The sequence below is a fragment of the Anas acuta genome, chromosome 2 (assembly GCF_963932015.1).
Source record: "Anas acuta chromosome 2, bAnaAcu1.1, whole genome shotgun sequence".
NCBI classification, from domain to species: domain Eukaryota; kingdom Metazoa; phylum Chordata; class Aves; order Anseriformes; family Anatidae; genus Anas; species Anas acuta.
In genome coordinates, this window is record NC_088980.1 from 56,096,299 (window position 1) to 56,108,843 (window position 12,545).

Below are 12,545 nucleotides of genomic sequence, written 5' to 3' on the forward strand. Positions count from 1 at the left end.
GAAACACCACAGGCTGTGTCTATGTTGTCTTGTAATCAGGACCAGAGAATGATCTTTGTTCTCATGGCCAGTTTGTCCAACACAGTTATTGATGTGGATGCAGTAAGTAAAGGCAACAAGAAAAGCAACTACAATTGTGCCAGCAAATAAAAGTATTTAAGCTATTATAGATGATTAATCATATGCCAGGTTGTCACAAGATGTATTTAGCCAACTGCTTTCTCTCTGAAATAACAGTGAAGTAAAAAGTAAAGTTCATATAGTATTGCTACATTTTCTCACTAGTCCAGTAATCTGCTACAACAAGGTGGACTGAAGTCCTAATATAACACAAAGTCTAAACACATTTTTTCAAGTAACATTAACATCCAAGAAAAAGTGTACAGGAACCATCTCATCCTGTCATTAACAGAAAAATGGTCTTTCATGAAATTAGAAACATAAGCTGAAATAACATAAGGTGCTGAATGTTATTCATGTCAGTGCTGAAAGAATTGGCTGACACTGTTGCAAGGTTACTGTCACCTATGAAAACCAATGTTCAGCATAGGTATATGAGTGCCAGAAATGGGCTTTCTTAAAGTGCTGTTTTTATGGAAGAGGAGGGAGAGCTGGTAAACTACTAAATTGGGGGAAAGAACATAACATTTCTGATATCCAGTAATTTACACAGTAGAAAACATCCCTTTAATCTTTCTTTATATTATATGAATACTCCATGGTGCCCTTGGGATACTTCTGTCAGGTCAGGATGTGCACAAACACAACAAATACATTTACAGCTCTGTCTCTATTGTATCATTTTGTTTAATTATTACTCCACTAAAAGGAAAATAATAGCAGAAAAAAACTCAATTACCTTAATCAGCACATGTAAGTCCTGAAAGACCTTCAAACACACACACAAAAAAGTGTATTTTGTCATGTCCTTTCTCACAGTACCTTCTTACTGATCCAACAAGTAATGCTAGCTTTAACTAAACAACCCTAGCTTACTAAACCAACCTTCACAGCGAGATTTCTAGTCACATTATTTTTTATTCGACAAAAATAAACACACAAAGTACCCATTTAAGTAAAAACTCATCTGCTTTATGTAATTCAATGATATTAGACATTCTGTAGTGTTCAGAACTAAGGGGCTAGTCTTTGACTGAAGTCACAAGAAAATTTTCACTGATTTGACTCAAGCCTGCCTGACAACTACTAATGTGGATGGAGTAAGCAAAGGGAACAAGGAAAGAAACAGAAACTGATTTTGTTTCCTGTCAAACTTAGTGAATTAAAAACCAGTCAGAAGTGTAAATTTCCAAATAGCTCTGTCCACCTCCACTGACATAATTTACACTAGAAAGCTAAAATTCCCATTTAGCTATTGACTATTGGACCTCTTCCTGAATGAAGTTCAGTGCAACATAGTGACTGCTCAAAGGCCTTACTTCATCTTGCAGTATTAAATTACAGAGTGGACTGCAAAGTTCCCTTCTAACTCTCTTCTGTAACACAGAGGAAAATGAGGTCAAAATAAGTAAACTGAACTTCAGACTCCTGTATACTTTTAGGAAGCTTGTTAAGATAGACAGTCTACTTTCTTTTCTTCTCAGGTTTTTCCATCCTTTTAAGGTACCAGTGCAACCAACAGTTATATACTTCTATAACACTTCTCAGTGAAGTATCCAAAAATGGTACCACCTAAATTTTAGAATGCATAGCTTGGTGGGCAACTCTCCAGTGAAAATCAGTGACTGTTGAAGCACAATTCATCAAAGCATTGACTAATCAGTTTTCTTAGTAGAAAAAGCCTTCAGTCGAGAACTCTATTTCTTGCTCTGACTGGTTTCTGCATCTCAGTACAATGAGATGCAGAAAGAGTCTACAAGAAAACTATGAATAAGGAACCCTACAAGTATGTCTGTTTCTCAGTTCTCTGTAACCCATAAATAAATGAATAAATAAACACACTATTCCTGTAGCTGCATTCACTGTTTAAAGTCATTAGCAAAAAATAAATATATAAAAGAGAAATAGAGAGACAAAATGAGGCACGTATGGGAAGAAAACAAACAACAGGGATATTCAGACTCTTCTAAGTCATCTTCCATGAACAGAATTTGTGTCTCATCTTGATCATTCTGAAAAGTGTCTCACAGCCTTTACTTACTAATGTTCAGTGTATAACCTAGTATCAGTAGTATGGGAAAGACATGATGGGAAATGTTATCTTCCCACCAGAAGTGCACTTTTGATCTGTGTATACACATTCTCTATTTAAACCCTCATATAGAAACAGAGGCAAAAGTACTTCTAAAATTCCACATTTCCACATAAATTCCGCTGGGAATTTTCACTGGAAGAGTACAACTTTAGATCTGTCAGACAGTAACACGTTATTACCTTGAGGATGTTATCTTAACCTGAGGTCTAAAATATAAATGAACTGCAATTCAGATAACTTGAGACCTAGCAGAGAGGTGTGGAAAGCTTCCCAAAAGGATTATATGCGGAGAAGTCTTATTTATTTAATGTGGATAAATATGACAAAATGGGATATTCATAGCCCAAGTATTAATAAGTTTATGGTTGAGAAGAGGAACTAAAGACAGCCTTGAGCAGCAGCTGTGATACAAAAGATGTTAACTAGAAGAGTTGGAACAGGAAAAAAGTAGCTCCAAGCAGATGAATTCAATTTAGTGGCAGAAGACTTTGGAAACTGAAAAATTCTCTGTTAAGGTATTATGGGCAAAAGAAGATGTTCCCTTTCAGTGACTTATGAGTTGTACTTTGGGATAGAATCCAGAGGATTTTCACAGAGCCTGTTCTACTTAAGTTGAGCAGACAATGTTTAGAGTTGAAAGATCACTTTTTAGATTTGAAACAGTCTACAAAAAGCCATCAAGCGAGAAGGTATATGCTTGATTAAATTAAGAGATTATTTATTGTTACCTGTCAGCACGAAAACTTTGCCTTTTCTCCAGAGACATAGGAGTTGTTTTGTATACTAAAACAGGAATTTAGGGTTTGCGGTCAAAGACTGTCAGGAAGCAACTAGACCATTTCTCAGGACTGCTATTTTGAATGTTACTACCATTGTTTCTTCAGCCAAAGCAGCATTCTTCATTTTTGTTAGCGGGTTACCAATTTTTCCACATGTTGAAAGCTTTTGAAAACTTTGGCTTAATTGGGAAAGAATTTGGATAAAGTTTCTGAAACAGGTAGATATAACTTGGCAGAAGGAAAGAAGGCAAGTGGGACACAGACTGTGACTTTACTATGCAATGAACAGCATTTGCAGGTGACTTTTAGAAATATGGTGAGTTTTTTGGAAAAGAGAGACATGGGAGTCTGACATTTTCTAATTGCTGATTTCTTCTGTGCTCAAGAAAGAAGACATCAGCATGTACAAGCTTATAAATAAATACAATTTCATCAACAAGTTATACCTCTAATTTTAAGATCACAATTTTTGAGTAGGTTGTAAACTGGTGGCATATACTAAAATGTAATGATTTTATGAACTGCAGAGGAAAATCAGAATTCTTTGGTATTGCAAACTATATTAGTCTGTGTTTAAAAAGTTCTTCCAGAAAGCAGTAACACTTATTTCTTTAACATGCAGTTAAAGCAGTGCAGCCATCACTCCCTTGGGTAAATACAACAATTTCCAGGAAGTTTCCCTGAATGTATGCCCATGATGCCAAAAGCAGAATTTGCTCCAAAACTACATGGAGCAGTAAAAATAAATCTCTTGACTGTTTCTCTCCTATTATTATGCTGGGAGATACAAAACTGTGAAGATATTCATCACAGTTTACTCTGTATAGAAAAGTCAATAGAATGTTTAACTCTTGATTTATACACAAGCTTTAAGTAATTCACTTGTGTAATTTTCCACTGTCAATAGATTATTTCTTCTAATTAAATCTTCTTTATTTCAGCTTCCAGTGGGCCTGATTTTTCTCTTAGTAACAGCAGTTTATTATAATATCTGTAAGCAATCAAATGGTGGTAGCGTTTGAATAGGGCCAATGTAAGAAAAAGGAAAATCAAGGGCCATTGACTTTGTACAACAGATTTGCCAGTCTGATCACAGCTATACTGTGTTTACTAAACATTTAGTTTACATGAAGAAAGTTTACATGGAGGAAGTCTGTTCAGAAGACATTAAGTCTTCAAGACTTACCTTTGTCTCTTTCATATGCACTGAAAACTGAAGACTATATATTAAAGTAAAATATTCTGTTATAATCAAAATTTTGTTATGGGGAAATAAATGTACACTTTATCAATACATTATCAAAATTTATCGAAAAGTTATAACTAGTTATTAACAAGTTTTTTATTGTCACCACCTAGCTAAAACACAGGGATCAGACACTGATCTGTTTTTCTGTTGTTAAACAAACTACAGCTATCTCAAGTAAATCCTGAAATTTTGCTTTGCCAGGTCAACACAAAGTCTATTGCCTTTTTCTGGTAGCGAAAAATAATATGTACTAGGCTGTAATATAACCACCCTCATTCTTTTCAACACACTAATGGAAAATGGTATGAATATAATGAAATGTTCATAATACAGATTATTAAATGCTTTAATCAGATGTATAGAGATTAGGCAGAGGCTTGAAAAAAGTGACTGAATGCATAAAAAAAAAAGCAAAACACATGGTATCTATCATTAAAGAAGAAAATAAAATTCATTTTTTGCAAAGCATAACTTCAGAAAGTTATCCAGAAACTGATAATGTTGATATCAACTGCTGTTGATATCAGCATTACCTGTTTTTCCTATGACATGCCAGCACCTTAAAACAAAATTCTTGTTCAAGACCCTAGAGTATAACCAAAGCAGTACTTAATTCTTTCATGAATATTATATAACAAGGCAATGAAACACTAACTTGTAAGCTACTATATTGATTTTTGTGCTCAGAAAAATTCTAATGGTGGAAGAAAATTTAATATATTTTTCATTTAAAATGTTCATTTTACAAAACAGATGAATTCTGATTTCTTGTTATTACTATTCAAATATTATTCACTTCTATATTTAAACAATTTAATTCACCTTATGCTCAACTGTATTTCATTAATGGGGTGAAAAGAGAAAACTTCTTCCCAAATGAATTGTTACTCTCCTTTTAACCTTTTCTCATTAGAATATATATATATTTTTACATTTCCTTAACTCCCTGCTTATATTACTGACTACAGAGATAACATATTTTCCACAGTAAATCAAACGGTAAACATAAAAAACATTGTCGTTCATTGCAGTCAATGCTATCAATGAAGACTGAAATACCTTCACTATAGAATTAAGAAAAAATTTGGCGAAGTAACTAGGTTAACATATACAATGCTTCAAATAATTTGTGTATGTGCGTGTGTATATCTACACCTATTTGCAATCAACTCTGTATTTTCCAACTCATAATTAGGTCATGACTTTGCTAACAAATGGACATGACATTGCAAACATCATACTGGCCATAGCTGATCCAGAAATACCCATATATAGAAAGTACAATTTAGAAAAATCATAGAATCATACAGTGCTTGGAATCATACAGAGTTGGAAGAGACCTTTAACGATCATCTAGATCCAACTCCCCTGCCATGGGCAGGGAAATCTCTCACTAAATCACACTGCCCAAAGCCACATCAACCTGACCTTGAACAACTTCAAGGAGAGAGCATCCACAGCTTCCCTGGGCAACCTGTTCCAGTGCCTCACCATTCCCATAGTGAAGAATTTCTTATTTATATCAAATATAAATCTACCCATTTACCCTCTGTTACCAACAAACCCATAAATATATAATACCCATATATGTAAATCTACCCTTTTACCCATAAAACTGTTACCCATTGTCCTGTCAATACAAGCCCTTGTAAAAAGTTTATCCCTGTCTTTCTTATAAACCCCCTTTAAGTCCCACCGGAGCCTTCTTCAGGTTAAAATAAACCAAACATCTCCCTCAGGCATTCTTTGTAGGAAACTGCATGAAGTTTAACAAGGCCAAGTGCCGGGTCCTGCACCTGGGGCACAACAACCCCAAGCAGAGCTACAGGCTGGGAGATGAGTGGTTGGAGAGCTGCCAGGCAGAGAAGGACCTGGGAGTGATGGTTGATAGTCGGCTGAATATGAGCCAGCAGTGTGCTCAGGTGGCCAAGAAGGCCAACAGCATCCTGGCTTGCATAAGAAACAGTGTGGCCAGCAGGGCTAGGGAAGTGATCGTCCCCCTGTACTCGGCTCTGGTGAGGCGGCATCTCGAGTGCTGTGTTCAGTTTTGGGCCCCTCGCTACAAGAAGGACATCGAGGTGCTTGAGCGAGTCCAGAGAAGGGCGACAAAGCTGGTGAGGGGCCTGGAGAACAAGTCCTACGAGAAGCGGCTGAGGGAGCTGGGCTTGTTCAGCATGGAGAAAAGGAGGTTCAGGGGTGACCTTATTGCACTTCACAGATACCTAAAAGGAGGCTGTAGCAAGGTGGGGGTTGGTCTGTTCTCCCACGTGCCTGGTGACAGGACGAGGGGGGGAATGGGCTTAAGTTGCGCCAGGGGAGTTTTAGGTTGGATCTTAGGAAGAACTTCTTTACCGAAAGGGTTGTTAGACATTGGAACAGGCTGCCCAGGGAAGTGGTGGAGTCATCATCCCTGGAAGTCTTTAAAATACGTTTAGACGTAGAGCTTAGGGATATGGTTTAGTGGGGACTGTTAGCGTTAGGTCAGAGGTTGGACTCGATGATCTTGAGGTCTCTTCCAACCTAGAAATTCTGTGATTCTGTAAAAGGTGCTCCAGCCCTCTAATCATTTTTGTGGCCCTCCACTGGACTTGGTTTAAGAGGTTCAAGTCTTTCTTGTGCTATGGCCCCAAACCTGGATGAAGTAATCTTGATGAGGTCTCATGACAGCAGAGTAGAGGGGGAAAATCACCTCCCTCAACTTGCTGGCCATGCTTGTCTTGATGCAGCCCAGGATACAGTTAGCTTTCTGGGCTTCAAACGCACACTGAAAGCTCATGTTGACCTACTTGTCAACCAACACCCCCAAGTCCATCTCCTCAGAGCTGCTCTCAATCCCTTCACCATCCAGCCTGTATCTGTGATTGGGATTGCCAAGGCTCAGATGCAGGACCTTGCACTTGGCTTTGTTGAACTCCATGAATTTCACAGAGGCCCACTTCTCAAGCCTGTCTAGGTGCCTCTGGATGGCATCCCTTCCTTCTGTTGTGCTGTCTGCATCACTCAGCTTCACATCATGCACAAACTTGTTGAGTTTGTGTATGGTGTCATGGAGTTGTCATGCACTCCATCCCATCGTCTATATCATTACTTAACATTAAATAAAAGCGGTCCCTCTACAGACCCCTGAGGGCCACCATTAGTCTCTGACCTCTGCCATTAACTGCAACTCTCTGGATGTGACCATCCAGCCAGTTACTTAGCCACTGCATAGTCTACCCTTCATATCCACTTCTCTCCAATCTGGCGACAAGGATCTTGTATGGAACCATGTCAAAGGCCTTACAGAACTCTAGGTAGATGATATGAGTTACTTTTCCCTTGTCCACTGATGTAGTCACACCATCATAGAAGACAGATGATGATCATACTAGATTGGTCATGCATGATTTGCCCTTCCTGAAGTCATGTTGGCTGTCTCAATTCACCTCCCTACCTTAACATATGTCTTAACATGACTTCAGAGAAGATCTGTTCCATAGTGGACTTGTTAGTGTTAGGTTAGGGATTGGACTCAGTGATCTTGGAGGTCTCTTCCAAACTAGATGATTCTGTGATTCTGTGATGATTTTCCCAGGCACAGAGACGAGGTTGCCTAGTCTGTAGTTCCTAGGGTCTTCCTTTCTACCCTTTTTAAAAATTGGAGTGACATTTCCCTTTCCAGTCACCAGGAGTCCACCTGACTTCCATGACTTTTCAAATGTGATGGAGGGTGTATTGGTAACTACATCAACCAGTTCACTCAGGACCCTGGGATGCATCAAGTATTTTTAAAAGACTTATCAACTGGAATAAACACACACCTTAAATTCCAGAAACAACTAATGATTTTTAGTTCTTTTACACAGTATTTTTCCAAAGCTTCCTTAGATAGGTACTGAAAGCTCTGTTACTTCTCCAGCATGACTCTGTAGAATATTTAGAAAATGTCATGGTATTTTTCACACCAGCCCTGTGGTTAAAACAACTTGCTTTTTTTTTGAGGGATAGAGAGCTTCCATATTATTAGGCTACTCTCCACACAGGGATATAATATCATCCCCTGTTGAAAGCACATATTTTTGCTGAGAAATCTGAAAGACTGATGAAAAAAAAGAAAGTATGAAGCAACGCTGCCTCATAGTCAAGGAGTGATATGTCTTCTTGTTTTAATCACAGAATAAGAATACTTGTCTCTTATCTAACAACTGTTCTCTTTTTCTACTTTTTACTCATTGAGATGCATAATAAAGGATCTGATTAAGTATGAATAAATGTGCTGTTACAGCTTCAATTTTAAATTTTGTAAAGCATTTTTTCCAATTTTGAATTCCATTATTCTTTTAAACAACACCAACAAAAATTATATTAAAAAAAAAAAAAAAAAAAACAGCAACAAAAAACACACTTACCTGATGAGATGTCTATTCGGTTCTTCTTGATTTGGGTGACATTGATGTGAACACTGACTTTGCCTTCGTTAATGTCAATTTCAACATTGCCCAGGCCATCTGCAAAGTTGCTGAAGACAAGAAGTCCATTGGGGTTCCAGGTTCGGAAAAGGAAACTGACTGAAAACAGATCCTGGCTTGGGCGACCAGGAACCTCAAGGTAACTGGTGGCATTGAAAAAGACAGGCACTGTATGTGGCTCCACACATGAAAAACTTAAATTTCCCTAAGTAAAACAGACAAAAAAGCAAAAACGTAAGCAAAATTTTAAGATTCCACTAAATTCATAGTTACCTCTATGTATAACCTAGTATTATAGGTAGAAAAGTATTCTAGGTTTCATTCAATCCAGAGACTACTGTAGTCAATGTAAGCTCCATGTAAAAATGTGTTATTAATATTATCATTATTGTTATTATTATAAGGTGGTAGTTTACATTTCTGTTTTGCCTAGAGGCCTCTGCCAAAGAAGTGGCTTGATTATATTTTGCACTGTGCATACACATAGTAAGAGGCAGTCTCTGCCCTGAAGAGTTGTAGTGTAACATAAAGCTTAGAGGAACGCATTAATATTCTTAGTTTAAAGATGATGAAATGAATCCATTAGAAACTTGAACTTGTTCATGGTAACCAAAGAAATCTATAAGATGGCAATAGTTCATTAAATAGAGTTTTCAAAATACCCTTATATCACCATGTCAAATCAGCACAACATGTGAGGTTGTAAAAGAAGGACATATAATACATTGTGAACAGCTAGCTTCTCTGTTATGTTTTCTGATGGATAATACTAGACAAGCTAATACTTTATTTTATGAAGTTGAATCATTTGGAGTAGCTGATCATGAAAAATGCCTAATATTTTTGGTCAATTAATCATTTTCTCTGTAAAAGAAGTTGAGTTTTGCACACTATAAAATTTCACTCTTAAGGAAACTGACAAAAATCCAGTCAGGTATACTGATCACAAAAGCTGTAAAACATACCTGTAAGTAAGACCAGAGTTATGGACATAAATTTTTCACTCTGGTTCGGATGTCATTTCTCATGAGAGAACACAATGGCAGGCTGTATTATAGACATCATTTTTTCCTTAGAAATAATAAGCAATATAAAGCTCTTATTTTAAACCATATTCCTCTAAGGAGATCTCTGTCCAGAACTGGTATTTTAATGCTTCAATGAATAGAACAGGAAGACTTGCTCTACTGAAGAACTGTTCTACCATGTGGCAAAGAGGACCTTGTTCTATGGTTAAATTTTCTGACACACTGTGGAAAAATGATACTCTGGTAATTTCATTTATTTTGATAAGGAAAGATTTTGTCTGATGCAGTATCAGATGATCAGAGCAGTAGTTCCATTGCCACTTATTTCAACATTAAAAATTATTAAGGATTGAACAACATTTTCAGAGGTATTTAGATATTTAGATAAAAGGTTCATCTGAGCACTGTTCAGACCCAGTCAGAGTAAGACATAATTGTTAGCACATAAATATTTTAAATTCCAACTTACTGACTTTCTGTTACTTATCATTCCTTTCATGACAAACTTTTTTATTATTATTCATAGTGTATAAATACACCTGAAAAATCACCTTGGGGGAAATTAGAGCATTTGGATGCCAGACAGTAACTTTCTAAGATGTGTGGGTGGAAGTCCTAAGTAAATTTTTTTATAAATACTTGTTTTCAACTGGAAATGGGCTAGATAATGTCATAAGGAAGCAAGACTGTGTACCCATTTACCAATATCCTAAAAAATATCTTTTTTAAGGAATGAAAACACCTTATTTATGTCATAGCATGATACCACCTATGTGGCAGATTCAGTTTCTTATTTAGTATTGCCATGCCACAACTAACTAAATAAAAATAAAGACTTTCTTGAGCTCTCAGATTTATTCTTAGATGTATTCTGCATAACTACCTCTTTTTCCTACAGAGTGTCAGAAATTACACTGCCACACAGTCTACTTATACTAGCCAGTAAAACTAGTAGTAGCTAGACTATCAGGTTACCTCCATTATTAATCACAAAACATTGGAGTTTCCATTACTCTGAAACTAAAGAAGAGACTTCTCTTTGCTGATCTCAAAAAAAGGATTTGTTCCTATCTTTATGATAAAATTGCAACATCAGAAACCATGTTCTTTTTGTATACCATATATGTTCCACGGGTAACAAAATACATTTAAAGATTAAGGAAAATTATTAGCGAAAACAACTACAGGAATCTTTCAAATTGGAGTGTGAATTACAGAAATGACAACTACTTTCTCAGTAAAGTCAAAGGACCTCCTTTTAGCTGCTTTGATACTAATCAGCTTGATTCTTTATTTATTTATTTATTTATTCAGTCTAAAAGTTGCCTAGATTTTCATTTCAAGCTTTCAGCCAACTAACACTATGTTGAAATAGCTAACAATTTTTTGGATACTTTTAGTCTGAATATTTCCAAGTGTGATACACATATTTTGGCTAAAACACAGGTTTTACACACAGAAAAAAAAATCTGGAATTTGGATGAAATACGCTCCGCAACCCTTTGTTAATATTCTCAGTGTGGTAGTCACACTATGGATTAGAAATATATTTTGTTACGTAGATAAGGTATTTCACTGTAGGCACAGAGGACAATAACATTTTGTAAGAGCCTGCATCTTACAATACAGTCAGAGACACTAGTCACAGATGACAATTAAGAAGCACTCAGAAAGTATTTTGTTAGACATTTGTAAGTTTCTCTTTCTGTCTTGTTACTGTGAGGAACCAACAATTTCCTCATAAAAAGAAGGCTTTCATATCCTGATGCATGAGACGCTTGCACATACAACGCCTATTAAGGTTAATGGAACTCAGTCCATTCAAATCCTTTTTCACATCAGTGAGCTCATTTATCATAAACACTAACTGCGTAAGAGATTTCTTGAGGAAGTAACATATAATTCTAATTTCACTGTTAGCTAAAATGGTACTTTCCCTGTTGAGACATTTAGATTAATCTGAACTGGATTCCCAATTCCCACTAAGACTGTACTTCACAGGAAGATTGTCTAAAATTTAAGCCCACTGGATACATATTGTTCACTAGGTCTGGGCTACAAATTAGAACTAATTTGCAGCTTGTCTCTATAAAAGCATCCCTGTTTTTCAAAGAGAAAGAGATCCTTTTGTGTAGATTCAGAATAATTTCTGAATCCCAAGCCCCAGAAGGCAAAGGCAGGGACTGGGGGAACGAAGAAAAGCCCACTGTAGGAGAAGATCAGCTTCAAGACTACTTTAAGGAACCTAAGGTTGCACAAATCCAAGGCGCCTGATGAGATACACCCATAGGTCCTGAAGGAACTGGCAGATAAAGTTACTAAGGCACTGTCTGTCATATTTGAGAAGTCATCACAGTGCAGTGAGGTTCCCAGTAACGGAAAGAGGGGAAACATAACCCTCATTTTCAATAGGGAAAAAAAGAAGACCCAGGGAACTACAGTCATGTCAGTCCTCACCTATGTGCCTGACAAGATCATGGATCCTCCCAGAAACTCTGCTAAGGCACATGGAAAATAAGAGGTGATTGGTGACAGTCAACATCTTCACTAAAGGCAGATCAAGCATGACAAACCTGGTGGCCTTCTACAACAGGGTTACAGCAATGGTGGATAGGGAAAGAGCAACTAATGTCATCTACCAGGACTTGTGCAAAAGCATTTGACACTGTCCCCCATGATATCCTTGTCTTTAAATTGGACAGACATGGATCCAATGGATAGCACACTCAGTGGATAAGAAATTGACTAGATAGTTGCACTCAGTATCTGAACAGTTGTTGTTTGACATCTTTGTTGGTGACATGGACAGTGGGATCAATTGCACCC

General features: G+C 36.9%; 1 protein-coding gene across 1 annotated transcript in view; it reads right to left on the reverse strand.

The window, feature by feature from the left end:
* Positions 1-12,545, reverse strand: part of CNTNAP2 (contactin associated protein 2) — a 1,125,334-nt gene that overhangs the window by 578,580 nt on the left and 534,209 nt on the right. Inside the window, exon 8 of the mRNA XM_068674838.1 lies at positions 8,632-8,896. Within this exon, the coding sequence (XP_068530939.1) occupies positions 8,632-8,896 (265 nt within the window). The remainder of the gene's footprint in view (positions 1-8,631; positions 8,897-12,545) is intronic.